The following is a 22,405-nucleotide window of genomic DNA, read 5'->3' on the forward strand; positions in this document are numbered from 1 at the left end:
TTAGGGTAGTTTCATATCTGCATTGGAACATCCAATCGGAGGTTCCATCGCAGATCTGGCTCAAAATGCCAAGAAAGCTGGGCAGCTCAGCAGAAATCGAATAGACTCCATTATAGTTAATGGGGTCTGTTCAGCGTAGGCCACTTCCGCAGGCCACTTTTGATTTTCTAGTGCACGTACAACTCAAAGATGAACCAAATTTATTAAGAGGCTTGCGTCTCTTTATAAATTTGTAGCATTTTACTCAAGCCTTCTTTGGATTAAGACCAGCCTATGGATCACCAGTCTTAATAGATTTTACCCTGAATGTAGATGCAGCATGTGTACTGGAGACTGGGGGCTGCACATTGGTGAACATGATCCGTGTACGAGAGTCTTAGCAGCTTTCACTGGAGGACAGGTTGTGTGACTTGAAGCTGTATATTAGAGAATATGATCTGTGTACCGGATATGGAGCTATATGTTGGAGAACAAGATCTGCATGCTAGTGACTGGGTCACAGGGAATATCAATTTGACAACGGAATCAACGAAAGAAAAGAAATCCCATCCTTTGTAAATGAACAGAAGGTGGGAGCCTATAGTCATAAAACTAATTAATTAAATCGATTGAAATTTCTATGGAGGCGTTTAATTAGACTGGTGTCTCATATACCAGTCTCAAACTGATGTGCAGTGGAGTAAGAGTCATCAAATTTGTTTAGAGGTGCATGCCAATTAATACATTTGATGCATCTTTGGCTGTCTGTGGATCACAAATTAAAATCTATGCCTGCTATGAGCCGGTGTAGATTTGCACTGCAATTAATGCCAATTTCTGGCAAAAATGATAGTAAACATGTCAGACTCACTTTTCTCGCCACTTTTGAAAAGTGATCAGAGAAGTAAAACGTTGCAAAATTTAGTACAAATGTGGCATGGGCCAAGACGCTCAACTTTTTTATGCCAGGAAGATGGAGTAAATCACTTACTAATTTCCTCCAAGTGTTTTTTTTTAATACATTTGTGAGGTTATGGCTACACCTAGAAATTTTAGATCTCACTGCAAAAAAATCACTATGAAATTGCTGTTTATAGTAGCTTGAAAATATCTTCAAAATCACTACAATCACACGAGTTGCTAATTATGCTTATACTTCATACTGGAATTTCAAAATAATGTTAAAACATAGTAGCTGGTATTTCCTACATACAGCAGATGTGCAAACGGTAGGTCCCTGGTTTGCGTCAATATTCCTCAGCGGGGAGTCCCCTTTTCACTGAACACTGTGACAGTACAGTGTTCAGTGACAAGGGGACTCCCCATGGGGAGTAAAGAATCCCCTGCCACAGCTGTGGCAGAGGATCGCGATGTTCTCCCCTTGCTTTCAATGGGATAGGCGCCTATGCAGTCCCATTGAATTCAATAAATGGCGTAACGCTGCCTGTGATTGGTTGAGCACTCAGACAATCAGATACAGCTGAAAGAGATTCAGAGCAGTGCAGAAGACATGGCTGGATGCGCCTGAGACCCAGCAGCTGAGAAGAAGTAAGTACGTTTTTAAAAAAAATTTTAACACATTCTAGGGATGACTTTCAGGGAAGGGCTTATATTTAAAGCCCTTCCCTGAAAATCCCTGCAGGGCTTGCCAGCAGCCCATTGCTTACAATGGGACTGCAGAAGTGCCAGTCCCATTGAAAACAATGGGAAAACATTGCAATCCTCTGCCACAGCTGTCACAGCTGTGATAGCTGTGGCAGGAGATTCTTTACTCCCCACAGGGACGAAAAAATCCTCTGCCACAGCTGTGGCGGGGGACTCTTTACTCTCCGTGGGGAGTCCCCTTGGCACTGATCACTGTGACAGTGCCCTCATAGTGCTCAGTGACAAGGGGACTCCCCGTGGGGAATATTTACACAGCAGTGGCAGAGAGGTGATTATATATACACGTTTTATTTTATATATATATATATATATATATATATATAAACAGGGATGATTTTCAGGGAAGGGCTTATATTTAAAGCCCGTCTCTGAAAATCACTGCAGGGGTTGTCGGCAGACTATTGCCTTCAATGGGGCCACTGCCAGCAGCCGCGGCCCCATTGAAGGCAATGGACACTGACCTGCATTCACGAGTATTTGTGCACGTACATGGGTGCGCAGTTTTGTGCACACCTATGTTTGGCACACGCTCGTGTGAATGCACCCTTAATTGTTTTTCTTTATAAGGCTGAGGGCAGAAGAGCGATTTTTTTTTTTAGCACATGTATAGGCGTGCTAAAAAATTGCCTATATTAGAACCAATGCTTTCCATTGAAAGTAGTCACATGTACGTTTTTTTTAGAAACGCTAAAGAAAAAAATCAAATCGCACCTGCAAAAGATAGGACATGCGAGCACAAATGCACCCGATGTGCTATTCTTTTTTTAGCACCTATACGTGCACTTAAAAAAAAGAAACGCTCATGTGACCGCGCCCTAAACATGCGTTTATTGTGCAAAAGTAGTAGAAAAATGTTAAAAACCTATATCAACCTGGTATCACAGTAACCGTATAAGAAAATAATCCTCTTATTTTTTACAGAACAGTAAAGGCCATACAAATAAAACCCAAAAATGGTGGAATTTCTGGAAAGAGTTCCATTTCCTCCCCACAGAAACAAATTACTAAAACTTATTTAACACATTATATATACCTCTGCTATTTCTATCATGTCCCTGTTCACCCGCTCCCGCCATCCAGCAGTGTTCCCATCGGAAGTTGGCGCACATCACAAAAATCTAACTCTTTTCAGAGTCCTGTGCGTGAGTCTCCTAAACAAGTCTATGGGAAAGCATGCGCACAAGACTCTAGCGGAAGTGGGCGAGTATAAACAAAATACATCACCAGGCTACCTGTCACGCCCCCTAACAGCACCATAACTTAGTTCATGGGGTTGTGGAGACGTGACAGGTTCCCTTTAAGGTTTCAACTACTCTATAGAAAAAAAGTCTTACTAGAACAAGCCTAGGTATAGCCCTAGCGTAATAAGTAAATGGCTGGATTAATGAATAAGACACTCACTCTTCATGTAGGGGTTTCATAGGAAATCATGAGAACTCACTCCTCATCAGTAAATGACACTTAGATTAAACTTGTTCCCAACTGCCACTTGTTGCCGCTCCTCAGCTGTTCACTAAAGTCCTTCATAATGAGGAGAGAGGACTTGCTACATCCTAACAGCAGGTTAATAATACTAATTAATAGAACTACATTGAAATAAAACTAAAAACAATTTAGGATCTGTGATTTGCTAACTGGAGTGTCTGTGTGTGAACTTTGGTCAAGTAACTTATTAGCCTCAGTGCAAATCCTATATAGCCATTACGTGTTTTTTTTTACATTCCCAAGACAAGATTAACTAGGTTTAGTAACTCACATGACCTAAGGGCGAAAATCATATTAACAAATCAAAGCACCCTTGTTCCCACAGATGAACCTGGAAACATAGCGTATTATGTGAGGGATTGGTGAGCTATAGGCAAACTGCATATGTAGTAGTATACAACATATGGAAATAATATTCCTCTACTACTGGAAGAGCCTTTACCAGGGGTGTAACTATAGGGGATGCAGGGGATGTGGTTGCACCAGGAGCCTTAGGGGGCCCATAAGGCCTCTCTTCTCCATATAGGGAACCCAGTACTCTGAGTAAAGCATTATAGTTGGGGCCCTGTTACAAGTTTTGCATCGGGGCCCGGGAGCTTCAAGTTACACCTCTGGCCTTTACCATAGTTAATGATCCAGAAACAGAGGATGGGAGCGAAGCTTAAATTCCAACAGACATGTCCCATTTATCTCCTATCCACAGGCTAGGGAATAACTGTAATTGTGTGTGTGAGGGGGGATAGGGGGGGGGGGGTTCCTACCATTAATGAGAATGGAAGTCCACAAGGTTTGCTGTCTTTATGTTGAGTTTGATTCTGGTACTGTATTTATTTTATGAGTTTGATTCTGGTGCTGCGTAACTAACCAACCCTACAAATCCCTGATTGCTGTTACACACCAAGATGGAAAACAGAGCTACCACTCTGAGAAGAGCAACCCTGTGGGTCTCATCCTATACTGCAGACCCTGATATGCCCTACAACATACAAAATATGTAGACTATGAAGTGTTGCTGCTGCCATACACAGCTTTTGTAGTCTCTTGGAGATGGAACCTTTTAGAAAAGTTACTTATGCTCAATTTAGTGAAGCCTACTGGCATTTTGTCACAGTAAACAGTGCCATGATGAACCCAGTGTTTTTGAAAGAAACAGGTTGGGAAGGTGACAAGTTTGGTATGTGTAGGGCACATCAGGGACTCCAGAATAGGGTGTGACCCACAGGGTTGCTCTATTCAGAGTGGTAGCTCAATTTTCCATTTTAGGATGTAACAGTAATCAGGAATTTGTAGGATTGTGACTACTGCTCCATTAATTCAGAGATCTCTCTGGGACCCCTGTTGTCATGATCGGTGGGGGTCCAAATGAATAAAATACAAGATCTACTAAATTTTTCCCCATAAAACTACATATCAATCTGCTCAGCTCCTCTTGTTCTATAACTTAATGCCTGCAGTTTGGACAGAATATTCAAGCTGATAGATTCCCTTTAAGAACTTTACATCTGTTATACTGTAGTGTGACCCTGAGAAGTGCCTTCCAACAGGCGTATCATGCTTCTTCATTATTGTATGCCTGTGCAGATTCATCCTGGACTGTAGTTTCCGCTTAGTTTCCCCCATCCATATTCCTTCAGGGCACCTTGTACATCACGTTGGAGAATGCCGGTGATTTTGTAGTCCCCTTGTGTTTTGGGTATGTGGACTTGTTGATTGGACGTGGGTACGGGTATTGTATTTTTTGCTGTTACAAGGGAAAATGCCAGTCTCTGATGGTGATGAGGAGATTCCTTAGATTCAGAGGCTGTTTGTATGAGAAGAGAGGTAAATCTGGGAGTATTTTTATGTATGTTGACTTTGTGGAATAAGGATTAGAGATCAGCCATGATTTTCCTCAATATCTTCATCTCGGGGTTGTGTAAGACCATTAAGGGCATCTTGATGTTCTCTTTCATTTGCATTCCAATAGGCTAGAATCCTTGTGGCTCTATGGATCTACTCATCTATAACTAGTGGATGGTATCCCTGTTGGAGGAATATATTCCTCACGAATGACAGATGTGTTTTCTGTCTTCATTGTATGAACAGATCCGGATCTCAGAGCTTGACTATAGATGACGTACTTCTTTATGTGTCGTGGATGAAAGCCGTTCCATCTCAGATATGATGGACGGCCTGCAGGTTTATGGTAGCTTGATATTTCCATGGTATTGTTATTGATGTATGTGGTTGTGTCTAGAAAATGTATTTGAGATATATCGGCTCAGTGGGCCTGTTCATAGGATGGAACGTGTTGAAATTTTTGTCGAAAGCCAACAACTCATCTTCAGAGCCAGTCCAGATTATGAGCAGATAATCAATATAACCGAAAGTATACTTGAGGTTCAATCATACAGGTTAGCAAAAATTCTTCCTCTAGTTTGGCCATGAAAAGTTTAGCATGCTGTGGTGACATTTTGTACCCATAGTGATACCAGAGTGTAAAGTTTGCAGAAAATGCCTGTGGTGTCCTGGTTAGCCAATAAAGATAGCACTTCTATAAAACTTTTGTCCTATTTATACAAGAGTATAAGCATATAGATTTTTCTGGCTAGCATGGCACCATGCCATTTTTGCTGATCCCAAAAAATGTATAATATTCTGTCAACTAGTTATGCAGTTTAATCCCTCGCTGCTCTTGAGCGGATGGTCAACTGTCCTTGTTTACATTACAGAAGCAATTAGTGGGGCACACAGCCAGTGATTAACCACCAGTGGTCATGTACCATTATGGAGCATAGAAACTGGTAGGGGATCATGGGAACATTAAAAAAGAGGAGTGGGGATTTAACAGGTAAGTAGGTGTTTTTTGTTGTTTTTACCATATACAGCTACCAGATTTTTTTTTATACCTGGACTCCGACATAAAGGCATCTGAACTCATGTGTACTATTAAATACCTGTTATCAATGGAAGTCTAGATTCAAGACCACTATGATAACTAGATTGTAATGGTGAAGTGAGCACCATACCATTTCAACTTTCATAATCTTCACCAGGATAGGTCATCAATAATTATCGACAGGGGTCTGCTGCTCAGGAGCCACGCCAATCAGCTAATCACCAGGCTTGCTGTCAGTGCAGATAGTACTCAGATAGGAATCCGATAGAACTGTCTATATTGCAGTGGCCCAAGTTGGTATTGCAGGCACAGCTGCCATTAAATCTGATGTAATACCAACCTGTGCCACTTCAATGTTGACAGCACTATCTTCTTTCAGCTCTGTTCGCACTGGCAGTATGCCTTGCAATCAGCTAATCAGTGAGGATTCTGAACAGCAGACCCCAGCCAATATACTATTGATGACCTATCCTGAGGATAGGTCATTAATAGTAAAAGTCCTGGATAAGCCCTTTAATTTCAGTGAAAGTCCTACCAGCTTCCCTTGGAAACATGCAAAGTTTTGAGTGACGTCAGCCCAACGGTCATCACTTTCCAAAGAGCTGCAACCCCATCATGGAAGACTAAGCTTACAGACTCGGATTTATATTCTAACATCTTTTATTCTTTAATGGTTTCTACCATTTGGAAATAATGCTGTAGAATCAGAAGTTAACACAAAGTATCTTCTACATTTAGAGGTCTTGTGCAAAGAACAGGGTTATTTGTAAACTGAAATGTGAGAGTCATGACTAAGCAGTGGTTCCACCCTAAAGTGCTTCATCATTGAAATTTTTCCAAGGACCCTAAATTAGAAATAATTAAAACTGTGACTATACTAAACCATAGATTATTCATAAACTGTCCTGGGTTTCCATCTCACATTACTGTTAGATTTCCAGTCAGCAAATACCACAATATGTATGTCATCCTACTGTTGGAGAAACCGTTGAATGATCAGAACGAGATGCAAATGATGAGTTACTTGGATACAGCAGCAAATATAATCAAACCCACACATATGACATTTGTATATCTGGAATGGACAGTTTGTCTTCATGGTCCCATTAAACCATGCACATTGCATAGGGTTGTCGTATATGTTTACCCAATAGTGGTTAAAAACACCTACATAAAATGGTCCGGTGCATCTGAGGTGTAGCCAGGTGCTGGTGGGGCATGTGCTCCCAGTACCAATAAGCAGTCCAGGCTTAGGTTAGATGGTACCTTGTGCAGAATTTGTTTGGCAAGTCATAAGAAAAAGACAATATATATTGCACTGATAGGCAGTGTACCTTTATTCTGATTGTGCAGATACAAGCAAGCTAGCAGCATACCCACACCAGAAAAGCTCAGTAAGCTCAGTGAATAAATATTGTAAGTAATGCAATAGGGGGTCAGAAGATAATTAAATATAATATAAAATATAACCTTTATTAGGTGAATGTTAAAAACTTAGAGTACATATCAAAGCCCGCTATACTAGGCTGCCTCATAAACAATGCCAAGTATAAAAAATGCAATACATAGCATCTAGAGATGAGCGAGCGTACACGCTAAGGGCAAATACTCGAGCGAGTAGTGCCTTCTGCGAGTACCTGCCCGCTCGTCTCAAAAGCTTCGGGTGCCAGCGGGGGGCGGGGAGCTGTGGGGGAGAGTGGGGAGGAACGGGGGGTAGATCTCTTTCTCTCTCTCTCTCTCTCTCTCTCTCTCTCTCCCCCCTGCTCACTCCCGCAACTCACCGCTCACCCCCACCGGCACCTGAATCTTTTGAGACGAGCGGGCAGGTACTCACAAAAGGCAATATTTGCTCGAATATTTGCCCTTAGCAAGTGCCCTCACTCATCTCTAATAGCATCCAAAATATGACATATGCATGAAAAGGCAGTATATATTTATAAAACCCACCATAAAACCCACCATCCTGTACTGCCTCCAAGTAATAACTGGTTTAATAACTTTGAGGTAAAAATAAACAGAATTGGGAAGTGCAGAATGTTCTAAATGTTTATCATATGTATTGTGGCAAGGCGGTGCACAGAATGGCCTGCCGGGGGCTGTAAACAGGCCTTCTGTGGACTGGAAGGTGTGTTAATCAGCAGGTACAGCTCCAGACACACTCAGTTCACTCCTGAAAGCCAGAGAGAGAGGCTGTGGTAACTGCCTGAGGTCTGGTATGGACCAGACTAGGGTCTGACACTTGTCTGACAGGGCAGGATGACCCCAAGACACCCTGGGTGGGGAATAGTGACAAGCATCTTATAGGTTGGAAAACCTGCAATAGTACTATGTTCCAGGGTGTGATGTTGTAAATGATTTGCTGTGTGAAATAAAACAGAAGCCAGAATTTCAAGTCATCAGGTGGTCCTGAGTCTCTATGGTATAGTGCCAACTATCTTGGATGGAGAAGATGGTGATGCCCCCAGGTTGCCACAATTGGTGGAGGATGTGCTGGCAGAAAATGGTGAACAGAGATTGCATTTAAAGGGCCAGAAGGCTGAAAGTGGGGTTGTCGTGAGCAATGAAGGTCCTGTAGCAGAGGATGGCTGCCAAACAAGTTGGGGGACTTTCTTATGTTGCTGTCACAAATGTTTTGTGGGCTGGTGCAGTGAAAACTGCACAGTGTGCACTGGGGCATAGGAGAGACGTGTCAAGAAATTGCACTTACAACAATGTAACTGCAATGTTTCATGATGCGTTTTCATTATAGGATGGGGATTTCAACACAAGTGGCAGAGTTGAAAATGCAGTTAGCTAAGAAAAATGGTGAATTGGAGATGCCTAAAGCTCACCATCAGAGCCGCAGGCGCTGCTGGAGATTACTCCTAACATCTCTCTTTGCCTTACTCTACTCTATCTCTCTCGCTCTGCTGACTAGTATAGCTAGCTTAAAATTGCTTTGTGCCATTGTGGCAGTTACTAATAGCAGTTAGGCTGGACTTGAGCATTGTCCCAGACTGAATTAACGAATTTACAATCTGGCAGCTGGTTCATGTGAAGCTACTAGTCCTGGCAGACGACTCACTGGTCTAGACTGACCACTCAGAGACACTGGGGGCCATCTAAGATAGATTCTACTCTGATAGTGCCTGCATATGTTGTGCGCACATCCTTTTAACCTGCTGGGCCAATAGGTATTTAACCTGGTAGCTGTTCATTTAGTAGCCACCAGCCCTAGTGTACGGTTCATGGTCCTATGCCATATACCAAAGTAAACCTGGTTATTCCGTACAGATGCAGGTAGCACTTATACGGATCGTGTGCATTATCCTCACACGATGCACATAGTGCACATCTAAGATTTCTCACTCCAGAGTGACACACCCCCCATGTCTACCTTCAGCTTCTAATTGCGAGCTAACTTAGATCCAGGTGTATTGATCTATAGATGGGTAGAGTATGCTGGCGAACCCGAATATTGTTAGGGTCAAGCAACATATTATAATAAGGCAAGTGGGAGTATCCTCTTTGATGAAATATTGACAGACACATCTGAGTTATTCTTCTGTTATACCTTTTCAGTTAGTAAACTCCTCTCTGCTCACTCAAGGGCATATTTTTCGCCTGGCTCCTGATGAACTATCGGTCATTCCGATACAGAAACGCGTCAACCAAAAGCAGAAGTTTTCTATGCGAGCAAAAACAAACTCCAAAAATAAGCTCTTATTGTTGAGCAAAAGCAGAAGTTCTCTATATGAGCAATAAAATAAAAAGCTCTCATCCTTCGAACAACAACTATATCTACGTAATAACAGAAATTTCTTGTACACGAGCTATACCAATAAAATTCTCATTTTATTGTTTTGGAGAGTTTTCATGAGAAAAATGGTGAAAAAAAGTACAAGAAACGCACCATTTAATAAAGTGTAATACACCAAAAGACATTGATCTAAACCTCTTACACATAAAAGTCTTTAAAATAAAGACTCTTGGTGCTTTTCTGGGAAAGAATATACGGGAGTTGGTGATATCCTCTCTCCCTCCCCTATATTTCCCGGGACCCCACTGGCGTGGATCTGTCTGTCTTGTGTTATATGTTTTATGTTTTGTTTTGTTAGTAGGCCCTGATCCTTTTTATATATTAATTCCAAATAAAAGTGAAATTTTAAATTCTATATCTGTGATGGCCTTAGCTTTGGACTAATATAGATATTACATACCACTGTGACTTCGTGAATTGGAGTCTCTGGCAAGTGAACTTCAGGAAAACTCAGAATCTGAGAAAAATGCTTGCCACCAGGCAAAAAAAGAAATAAGGCTCTTGGAAGATATGCTGGATGTCAAAGAAGCTCAAGAAGCACTCCATGAGCAAGAGGTACCCCAGTTGAAGAAAAGCTTAGTTGAGAAAGCTGAAATTCATGAAACTCGAATCCAGGAGCTTAAAAAGAATTATGCTCAAGTTATGGAGGAACTGTCCAAACAGTTGGAGCAAACTAAGCAGGCTCTGGAAAGGGAACGTAATGAGTTGAACAGTGAGATTAAGGTACAACTGCAAGACAAGAGTGACTCTGAAGACAAGGGAAAAAGGGTAGAGGCCCAACTTCAAAAGCTGCAAGTAAAAATCACTTGAGGTAACAGAGTACAGGCAGAGCTGTCTGAGAAGGTGAATAGATTGCAGGTGGAATTAAAAGCTCAGATTGAAGATTCTCAGAAATTGTTGCAAGAAATAATTAGTCAGAAGCTTGACCTTAGTACCAGGTTGAAACAAATTGAAGATCATAGAATCCTTGAATGATAGAGTTGGAAGGGACCTCCAGGGTCATCGGGTCCAACCCCCTGCTCAGTGCAGGATCACTAAATCATCCCAGACAGATATTTGTCCTGCCTCTGTTTGAAGACTTCCATTGAAGCAGAGCTCACCACCCCCAGTGGCAACCAGTTCCACTCATTGATCACCCTCACTGTCTAATATCTAATCTGTGTCTCCTCCCTTTCAGTTTCTTCCAATTGCTTCTAGTCTTTCCTTGTGCAAGTGAGAATAGGACTGATCCCTCTGCACTGTGACAGCCCTTCAGATATTTGTAGACCGCTATTAAGTCTCCTCTCAGCTTTCTCTTCTGCAAGCTAAACATTCCCAGATCCTTTAACCGTTCTTCATAGAATATGATTTGCAGACCACTACCTATCCTGGTTGCTCTTCTCTGAATTTGCTCCAGTTTGCCTATGAGAGATGAGAAAAATGTGTTCTTCAAGCAGTTAGACGGAGATGCAGAAACAAAGAAAAACCTGTCAAAGCAGATTTCAATACTTCAGAACATGACTGCAGATATGACAAAGAAAAAGGAGAACCCTGCATGCTTGGTCTCTGTTGAAGAGCAAGAGAGCGAAACCATAGAGGAACTGGAAGCTAGAGATCAATAAAGAAAAAGCAACTGCCTATGATAAATTACGAGAAGTTTAAAATGAGTCTTCAGCAGGAATTAGAAAATATTATTGTGGAGCTTGGTCACCATTGTCAGATGGTGTCCAACTGGAAGAAGAAACAGAAGATGTGTGAACAGTGGCTTACTGAAGAGAAAATCATGATATGCCATTGAATATGAGCGAGCTGAAGAAAGGGCTCAGGAGGAAGAAGTCAAAGTGCTCTCCTTGGTGTGGACCCTGGAAGAGGCCCCTGAAATGAAGGCCGAGGCAGAACGGCTAAACAAGCAGGTGCGTGTGGAAATACAAGACTGGATTAGCACCAAGACGGATACCAAAAAGAGAACTCTGGTAAAAGAAAAGCTCAAGAGCGTGCTCTAACAACCAGTAGAAGGAATGAAGACCCTGTTGGAGAATCTTGAAAAATAGATACAAGCAGTAAAGCATGCCAAATTGTGCTTAGAAGGTGACCTGGGCACTACAGGTGAACAGTTTGTGAAAACTGGAAAAGTCTTGAGGGAAGAAATTGCCTCCGTAAATGATAGTAAAGATATTGAGAAGGTGAGGAACAGATGGAGAGTGAGCAATCCTCTGAAGTACAATAGACCAAAGTGAAGGCAGAAGGTGAGGCTGCTGAAGCTGAAAAGGCCACTAAAGAAACAGAGCCTGGAAAAGAGGTCTCAGAAGTTGCAGGTCAAGAGAACAATGAGAAAGATGAGTGGCAGCAAGAGATGCAAGGTCAAGAGGTGGCAGCTAGGAAAGTGCTAGTTAAAGGAATTCTGTCATTTAAAAAAAATAAAATTCTGTACTTGCCTATTCCTCCCCAGGCAGTCTCCTTACCAGATCTTCACCTCGCCGATCTTCTCCTCGCTCCTTTAGTCCCCTGGGTCACCTCACCACAAGCCGGCCGGATCGTTTTCCTGTTATGATGCGTACATTGCCAGCTTTCTCCTTCCTGCAGGTCAATGTACCCGGTCACTAGTGACGGAGCATTCACTGTCTAGTAGGGAATGTCGATCCTTGGCAGTCTGCTTTAATGCACAGCATCAAGTCTAGTGCGCAGGCATCGGGTCTAGTGCGCAGGCGCTAGTGTTCATAGTATGTATAGTGGCGAGACCTCGTGCCTGTGCACTAAAGCAGGCTGCCAAGGATCAGTATTCCCTGCTAGGCAGTGAATGCTACATCACTAAGGACGTAGCGTACATTGCCCTGCAGGAAGCAGAATGTCGGCAATGTGCGCTTCGTCACAGGAAAAAGAGGATTTGGTCGGCTGGAAGAGACATGACCCGGGGGAATGGAGGAGCCAGGAGTAGTTGAGTAGGTGAGGTAAAGATCTGATAAGAAGACTGCCTGGGGAGGAATAGGCAAGTACAGGTTTTTTTTAATGACAGAACCCCTTTAAGGAACAGACTGAAGAAAATGTTGTGAAAGTAGTGGATAATATGCAAAAATGTGAAAAGGTTTCTAGTATTAAAGGACATGAAGAAAACTGCCGTGATAGCATGACACATAGAGATCCCCTAGATTGGAACTTTGACTCCATAGGGGCAAATGCAGTGATTTTATCGGGGCCTTTATTGGGGAGGTGTGGGGGCCTTCTGTATACAGGAGGTACAGCTGTATGAGTGAGTCAGGAGGAGTTATAACCTCCAGAAATATTCAGTTCCCTGCTGAAAGCCAGAGATAGAAGCTGTGGTAATGGCATCAGGAACTGAGAGCCTGAGGTCTGGCACGAACTAGACTTTGTCCGTCATGTGTCTGACGGGGAGGATGACCCCTAGACACCCTAAGTGGGGAACCATGCGGGTTAGAAACCCTGAAATTGTACTGTGTTCCATTATGTGATGCTGGCAAACACATGATTGCCAGGTCAAATAGAGAAAATGGCAGTCCGGCTTCCACTATTCCATATATAACACTCATTAAAGGGGTTGTCTCGCGGCAGCAAGTGGGGTTATACACTTCTGTATGGCCATATTAATACACTTTGTAATGTACATCGTGCACTAAATATGAGCCATACAGAAGTTATTCACTTACCTGCTCCGTTGCTAGCGTCCCCGTCGCCATGGATCCGTCTAATTCTGATGTCTTCTTGCTTTTTTAGACGCGCTTGCGCTGTGCGGTCTTCTCCCTGGTGAATGGGGCCGCTCGTGCCGGAGAGCTGGTCCTCGTAGCTCCGCCCCGTCATGTGTGCCGATTCCAGCCAATCAGGAGGCTGGAATCGGCAATGGACTGCTACATGGTGCTACACGGTGCACCATGGGAGAAGACCCGCGGTGCATCGTGGGTGAAGATCCCGGCAGCCATCTTAGTGAAGGAAGAAGTAGGAAGAAGGAAGACGTCGCAGAGCGGGGATTCGGGTAAGTAATATACATTTTTTTTTTTAACACATCCCTTGGGGTTGTCCTGCGCCGAACGGGGGGCCTATGGAAAAAAAAAACCCGTTTCGGCGCGAGACAACCCCTTTAAGTGCTATATAGCCAGGAAAAGAAAAGGCAGAAGCAGTTATAAACCAGTTCTGCTTCTCCTCCGGGTCTTCGGCTGTCTCTGACACAAAGCACCCAACCTGCTCCTGCTAGACTGCAGGACAAGAGCTTTAAATCTGCGCCATATATTTATGATGGTGTGAGATTTAAAGTCCAGGACCAAGAGCCGTATACTTATGGCGCTTGGTCCTTATTGGGTTAAAAATGCTGAAATTGACAAACTCCAGGCTGTCTAATAGATAAGTGAAATTTCCCATGTCACCATTAGTTGCCTCCCAAAAGTAGTGACATAAATCCAATTACAGGACTCTTTCAAGGTACTGTAATTGGAATAAGTACACTCTTAATCCTTAATAAGGATATGTCGGAGGGAGATCTGGTGCCAGTAGCATGCGGCTCGCTCAAAAGAAATGAAAATGGCTGCACTATGCAAATAGCGGCGAGCCCCGTGGCGCACTACATTATTAGTGTAGCATGCTAGCGGCCATAGTAACAATTGCTACATTTGTATAAATCCTTCTCTCCAGGAAGTATAAGCCTGGGTTCTCACGGGATGGAAATCCCACAGAAATCTCACTGCTTGGCCGCACCGAAAAATGGCAAGATTTCCGCGGGATAAGCGCAGCTTGAAAACCCGCGGCCAAGGCTTCGCCGCCTGCATCTCTGCTGCAGCCATCTCTCTCCATAGAAAGGAGAGAGGCCGCTGCGGAAATGAAAAAAGAATTGACATGCCGCGGCTTTGTTTTCTGCGCGGCATGTCAGTTTCAGTGCGGCTTGGCTGCAGCATGTGGGCAAGATTTTTGCAAAATCTCATACACTTTGCTGGTTAATCTCGGGATTAGGAGCCGCGGGTGGAATTGCCGTGCGGACATTCCGCACAGACATTCTGCGGCAATTCTGTCCTGTGTGAACCCAGCCTTAGGAGTGCAAAGGTAGCAATCACAATTGGGCTCTAAAACCTAAGAATATTTTTGCATGCGATGGACAAATCTGCTGCAAAATTTGCAGTGAAATTGCGGTGGATTTGCATCAAAATCTGCATTTAGGACATGTGGATTATGGAGTGAATTTGTAGATGGTGATTTTGTCCCATACATGAAGGCACCCTAAGGGGGTCCGAGATATCCCCTTTTACCAAAGGAAAAAATGTAAGCTAAGGCTCCATTTGCCTGTTTGGCACCAAAAGAGCATCCTTTCTTCCATCCATCAGGCTGGTATTCGCCAGCATACCTTTCATAGAATATTGTAGTAGACTAGGCTATGCTTTTCAGAGGCTCTCACCAAAGCGTATACTGTGCAGTACACTTTTTTTAAACATGGGAGCCAATGAGTGATGTATGCTTCTGTATGCCTATAGTGATTTTTTTCTGCAAGTTTGCTATTTTTCTCATGTCATTCCCATCTATCGTGTGTACGTTTTCCACGTGCGTATAAAAAAGGCTTTCAAAATGGACAGAATTAGTCCTTGCAGACAGTTCTGCATCACAATGTTATCCCAATAGGGCTTGATTTCCACTAGAGATGAGCGAATCTACTCGGTTCGGGTGTTTTTGAACTCGAGCACTGCTATTTCCGAGTAACTCACTACTCGGACGAAAAGATTCGGGGGGGGGGGGGGGGCGGGGGGTTGCAGAGGGGAGTGGGGGGGAGAGAGAGAGCTACCCCCTGTTCTCCACTGCTAACCTCCGCTCCCCCACCCCGCCCCCTGAATCTTTTCGTCCCAGTAGTGAGTTACTCGGAAAAAGCGGTGCTCGAGTGCAAAAACACCCGAACCGAGTACGCTCGCTCATCTCTAATTTCCACACCTATTAAAATCTGTGCATCCTTACTTCAAAACCGCATGATTAAATTCTGCAGCGTAAAAGCTTCCTACTGCGGAATTAAGGACGTCTTGCGGAATTCTAGTTGCGGATTTCTAACATACAGGAGATGTAATTCCTCAATTAAAGTCTGTGTAGAAAAAAAAGCACTAGAAATTCTGCAAGATGTTCCGTAGAACGCATTCCACAATTAAGGCCTTAGTCAGACAGGCGTTTTTTCGCGCGATTTGCGCATGCGTACGGCGATTTTTCAAAACCATTGCTTTGCAATGGTATCGGACACATGAGCGCTTTTTATGCGCTCGTCCGATAAATTATAGAACAGAAATCGCAGATCGCACCTATCTGCGATCTGTGATTCCTGTTCTCTTCTCTATATGCGCTCAATAAGGGGCCGGTGGCAGCAGCGCCGACCCCATTGAGAACATATAGAAGACAAATCATTCTTCTCTGTCACCGCTGTAACAGCAGTGGCAGAGAAGAACAATGTTTGCCCATTGAATTCAATGAAGCCGGCAATACAGCCGGCTGCATTGAAAGCAAAGGGCTGCCGGCGATCGCGGGATGAATTGTCAGGAAGGGCTTAAATATATAAGCCCTTCCCTGCAATTCATCCAGAAAAGTGTTAAAATAAAAAATATATATATACTCACCTGCTCCCGGCAGCCGGAGTTCCGCACGGCCGGCCTGCAGTGGGTGTGAAGGGGGTGTGAGTCAGACCTGCCCCCTGATTGGCTCAGCGCTGAGCCAATCAGAGGCAGGTCTGACTCACACCCCCTTCACACCCACTGTAGGCCCGCAGCGTGGAACTCCGGCTGCCGGGAGCAGGTGAGTATATATATATTTTTTATTTTAACACTTTTCTGGATGAATTGCAGGGAAGGGCTTATATATTTAAGCCCTTCCTGACAATTCATCCCGCGCTCGCCCGCAGCGCATTGCTTTCAATGGAGCCGGCTGTATTGCCGGCTCCATTGAATGCAATGCGCTGGACAGCTCCGGCCCGTTTCTAATGAAACGTGGCTAGGAGCAGATTTTCGGGCGATTTTCGGGCACCGGTCACGCGATTTGCGGATGAGCATCCGTCATGCGATCCGCAAATCGCGCGAAAAAATGCCCGTCTGACTAAGGCCTAACAACGCAACAAAATCCGCACTAATTGACAAAATCTGCATCTGCGCTCCGTTTCACAGACAATTCCATAGAAAATTCTTCTTTTTTTAAATTATGGTTGTGATGGTTACATGTGCAGCGTCCGAGGAGCAGGCCCCAGACTAGGAGACAGCGAGGATGAGTTGTACGAGGGGGTGCTGATAAGTCTTTGGCTTTCTGTTCTTTTTTTGTTTCTATGGTAATGAATGTTACGTCACATGAAAGCCTTATGTGTCCAAATATATGTTTTCAAAATGTTATGTTTGTAGCTTATGACAACAGTGATCTAGGCATGCAGGAAAACAAAATGGCGGAGTCTAAGGCGATATTCACCGCAAATGAGATCAGAGGAGCGATAAAATTCTTGGTTCTGCAAGGATAGCCTGTGAAGGATATTCATGGTGATATGTCGTAGACAATGGGGGATCTATGCCCTTCATATTCTACAGTTAAGAACTGGGTTGCCAAATTTAAAACGGGCCACTTCAGCACCAATGATGAGGAACCACCTGGACGACCAAGAGAGGTTATTGTTCCAGAGATTGTCGATGCTGTGCACAACCTCATACTGGAGAATCAGCGAATTTAAGCTAAAGGAATAGCAGACATCATGGGGATTTCTGGTGAACGTGTTTGTGTCATTATCCATGAACATTTCAACATGAAGAAGCTATCTGCAAAGTGGGTCCCCAAATGTTTGACAACAGATCAGAAAAGCATGCGAATGAAAACTTCCAGGTCCATTTGTCAGCGTTTCCGGACTGATAAGAACTTCCTAGATGGACTGGTCACTATAGATGAGACCTGGATTTATTTGTATGACCCTGAAACCAAGGAGCAGTCAAATGAGTGGAAGCACAGTGGTTCTCCTCGCCCAAAGAAGGTCAGCCACTAAGGTGATGGCGTCTGTGTTCTGGGATAAGGTGAGCGTGCTGTCAGTGGACTACCTTCAAAATGGTTCCACCATCAATGCAAGGTATTACATTGAACTTTTGGACCAATTGAAGGCAGCTGTGAAGGCTAAAAGGCGCGGCGAGCTGTCCAAAGGAATCTTGTTTCTGCAAGACAACGCCTCCGATTACACTGCACAAGCAACCACGGCAAAACTGGTGGAGCTAGGCTTCCAGCTGGTTGACCATCCGCCTTATTCACCAGATCTAGCTCCCTCTGACTATCATCTGTTTCCAAACCTGAAGAAACACCTCAAGGGGACCAAATTTCACACCATTTCTGATGCCATGGCTGCTATGAATGACTGGCTTGAGGCACAACCGAAATCCTTCTTTTTGCAAGACTTAACAGAACTTGGAATACCGATGTAAGAAGTGTGTTGGCATCAGTGGAGAGTATGTGGAAGAAATGTAAAGTTTCATCTTCCTATCTCGTTTCTTTCTGGGTAAAGCTAAAGACTTATCAGCAGCCCCTCGTAGGCCTTGTCATGGTTCCTCTACTGTCCCCTGCCCAGAGGTTAGCCAGGGACTCGTCCACCAGGGCCAAGGGCAGGCTATTAAAGTAAAGGGTAACCGGGAACTGGTTTACCTTAGTTATTTCTTTATGTTGTCACGGGTGATGCCATTGTTCCTTCCTCCGCGGCGAATGCGACCGATGGATAATAAAGGATCCACACACAGAAAAGTCTATTTAAGAGTCACACCGGGTCTCTCAATCTCTCTGTCAACAGCGGACACTCGACTCTGCGCAACATTCTCTCTCAACTCTATGGAACGTTCTCTCTCTGTCTCGACTCTGTGGAACATTCTCTCTCTCTCAATGGCGGACACTTGACTTTGGGGAACGTCCTCTCTCCCTCTCTCTCTCAGCGGCGGACACTAGACTCTGTGGAACGTCCTCTCTCTCTCGATGGCGGACACTCGACTTTGCGGAATGTCATCTCCTCACAGGGGCTTGAAGCTAGCCTGCAGTCTCCTGGGATAAGTGCTATCCAGGTGAGACGGGCGATACCTTTCGGCTTCTTCCATCCTTACTAACACAGCACATGGAAATGCTGTGTTCAGCGCTTCAAAGACACATCAGATACTCCAAGTGTCTCGACTCTCAGACTGGTTCAGGCTAGACTAGGCCAAGAACTGACCGGCTTTCTCTCTCACATACACCTTGCATAAACATATATACCCCAAAAGCAAGGTCACATGACACACAAAACGATACATTGCTAGACATCTTACATACCACACAGTTAAAGGGGTTGTCCCGCGCCGAAACGGTTTTTTTTTTTATTCAATAGGCCCACCGTTCGGCACGAGACAAACCCAATGCATGTGTTAAAAAAAAAAACGTTTAGTACTTACCCGAATGCCCGCGCTGCGGCGACTTCTTCCTTCCCTTACTAAGATGGCCGCTGGGATCTTCACCCACGGTGGACCGCAGGTCTTCTCCCATGGTGCACCGTGGGCTCTGTGCGGTCCTTTGCCGATTCCAGCCTCCTAATTGGCTGGAATCAGCACACGTGACGGGGCGGGGCTACGATGACGACGCGGGACCAGCTCTCCGGCACGAGCGGCCCCATTCACCAGGGAGAAGACCGGACTGTGCAAGCGCATCTAATCGGGCGATTAGACGCTGAAATTAGACGGCACCATGGAGACGAGGACGCTAGCAACGGAACAGGTAAGTGAATAACTTCTGATAACTTCTGTATGGCTCATAATTAATGCACAATGTACATTACAAAGTGCATTAATATGGCCATACAGAAGTGTATAACCCCACTTGCTTTCGCGGGACAACCCCTTTAACCCTTTCAGTGCTGCAGAGGTGCACTACATACACTTCATGCATATTGATGAAAATATAAATGCATATGACAAACCTGAAAGATATTTTGAAGTGGCCTGTAGCTCTGGGCCACTACACATACATTGAAAAAGAAATTGCACTCACATCATGTAAGTGCAATCCGCTTTTTTAAATGTACTCATAGACTACTGTGTTTCCCCGAAAATAAGACAGTGTCTTATATTAATTTTTGTTCAAAAAGGTTTAACTTTTTTACATGTATAGCTGTCTGGACACTATTTAAATTGACTTTTTTAATTAACTGTTAGCAGGGCTTAATTTTGGAGTAGGGCTTATATTTCAAGCATCATCAAAAAGCCTGAAAAATCATTTTGCATCCTCAAAAATTCTGGAAAATCATGCTATGTCTTATTTTCAGGGTATGTCTTATTTTCAGGAAAACACGGTAGAATGGATGATTTTCGTATGAAAATTTGCACCAAAATAGGACATCCTCCAATTTTGTTTTACTCAGATTGTTCATTTAAGTGAAAGAAGCCCATGTGACTATTCACATTGAAATCAATGTTTTCTATTTTCGTCCGATTTTAGACTGATTTTTGCGGTCTGAAAACTGGACAGAAAAATCGCCCGTGTGAATATACCCTGAAGGCCGGCTTCACATAAATATATGCATAATTATGCACGCCTTAGCGATTTTTCTTTTGCGCATGCATCCGTGTATTTTACTGTACTTTTTCCACCCTCAAGTTATGTTTATTTGCATGCGGGGGAAAACGCACCAATTTAAATGACTAAATTGTCTAATGAGTTCCAGATGTGTCTTTTTTTCCCAACAGAATTACGCAGACTTTCACGCATTTGCGCACCACCCATTGACTTCTATGAGGACCTTTGGTGCGCAAATCTGCAGAAAAATAGAATATTTTCAATTTTTTTGCACAACTGAAATGTGCGTGCCAAAATACGGAAATGTGACTGAACCATTGAAATCAATGCCTTCTATTGTCTGCGTATTGTGAATATACCGTGTGAAATACGTCCCTATGAATAGACCTTAACGATGTATATCTTCCCATGGATTATATGTTAAACACCACGCTCACTTGGGGCCACTTCTATAAAAAAAGCATATTAGGGCACCTTCACACGGTCATATTTGCACTCATTTTTTCGTGTGTTCACAATTTCTGCACACAACACTCAAAAAATTGGTCCCTTTGATTGCTATGGGTTTGTACACCTTTCCTTTTTTACATGCACATTTCGCACACACTCTTCCCGTAGAATTAAATGGAAGGGGGGGGGTGCAAATACGCAAGGAAAAAAATACCACATCTGGAACTCATTAAGCTAAATAGACATTTAGATTGGGGTGTGGCTGTGCCCGGTGGGCTAAAAACCATGCCTTGTGAGTGGAAAAAGAACAGGCATGCGGCAACAGCAAAAAAAAGACTCGTACATCTCGCAAACACCTTGCGCTAAGTCGTGCACAATTGCGCATATGCTGGTGTGAAGGACTGCTTAGAAAGTTCCTTTTTTCCTGGAAGGCTCATGTAATTTGCTAGCTTGTACGCCTCCATACATATCACCTAGGGTTCTGCTGCCTACAACATCATGCAATGACATTTTTGGCAAGTTCATTTATCGACCGGCGTCACCCAAAAACACGAAGAACAATTTAGGGTAAGAATATTTTCTTTCTATGCATTACACAAACATACATTATTCCTGATGGGCTACACTTACCTTTAACTTAACATCGCAGTGTATTGGGGTCCACGTAATATTGTAGCACTCAGTACCAGCTGAGAATTTCCGTTCTAGCGTGATCTTAAGGTCCGTTATAGAATCCCAAGTGTAACAAAAGTCGGTCTTATTGAGCCAGCATAAGTTTTTAACAAAGTTTTGTTCCATGTCGGGAAAGTTTCCTACATCGATCTCCACGTAGGTTTTGTTTTCACTCAATGTCTGTAGTATCAACATGTGAGTATTCCTTTCCCATATCAGTCCACTGACCGCTCCTTTCAGGATCCAGTTTTTGTTCGGTTGGTCCATCACCTGCCAATAGATAATGCCAATAGTCATAATGAAGAATATTGCAACCCCGATACAAGCGACGGCTCCTTTCCATGTTTCGTTCATTTCCTTGAGTCCAACATCCCAGTTAACGTCAGGGATAGGGTTGGGGTTCCTTGTACGCGTGTGAGGCATTGCAAACAGTATCAGGCTGCTTATATTAGAACTCCTCCAATAAAATCTGTTTCTTCTCTATAAGAAAAGAACATCAAACATTATGTCGGATAAAGCATTTTCATATGGGAACTTTGAAAAGCCATCTTCAACCCAACACATGTTGTAAGAAGTAAAGGGAAGTTATTCTAGTCTAGTTGTACTCTGTACTCTCAGCGGAAGGAGAGAGCCTTGAAATAGCTACAACTAAAAGGAATCAGCTTAGAGCCGTCCCACTGCCAGATTTGTCTCAGGTGCTTGAGCAATGACGTCTGCAGCATGTGTACTGGACCTAATCAATTACACCACTTGTGACCCTAAAAAACTTTCTTCACACTCCAAAAAAGTTTAACACATTCTTCTATGTATTTGCATGAATTGTGCTCAATGTCGTTGGGACATTTCAGATTTGGATTTGTCAAGGTAGGTCCAAGGGTGTCATCCTGCCTTGGCAATACTCTGGCATGTTTCACTGCTGACCTTAAGAGACTCCCTAAACTCTCCCCTTAGGCCAGCTTCACACGAGGATAATCGTACTTGCTCACGCT

At 43.6% G+C, this 22,405-nt stretch overlaps 1 protein-coding gene across 1 annotated transcript in view; it reads right to left on the reverse strand.

Moving 5' to 3' along the window:
- LOC136582289 (SITS-binding protein-like) overlaps window positions 1-22,015 on the reverse strand; it is a 60,616-nt gene extending 38,601 nt beyond the window's left edge. The window contains exon 1 of the mRNA XM_066583208.1: window positions 21,375-22,015. Within this exon, the coding sequence (XP_066439305.1) occupies window positions 21,375-21,839 (465 nt within the window). The 5' untranslated portion in view covers window positions 21,840-22,015. The remainder of the gene's footprint in view (window positions 1-21,374) is intronic.
- Between the last annotated feature and the right edge of the window lie 390 nt (window positions 22,016-22,405).

The sequence above is a fragment of the Eleutherodactylus coqui genome, chromosome 11 (assembly GCF_035609145.1).
Source record: "Eleutherodactylus coqui strain aEleCoq1 chromosome 11, aEleCoq1.hap1, whole genome shotgun sequence".
Lineage (NCBI taxonomy): Eukaryota > Metazoa > Chordata > Amphibia > Anura > Eleutherodactylidae > Eleutherodactylus > Eleutherodactylus coqui.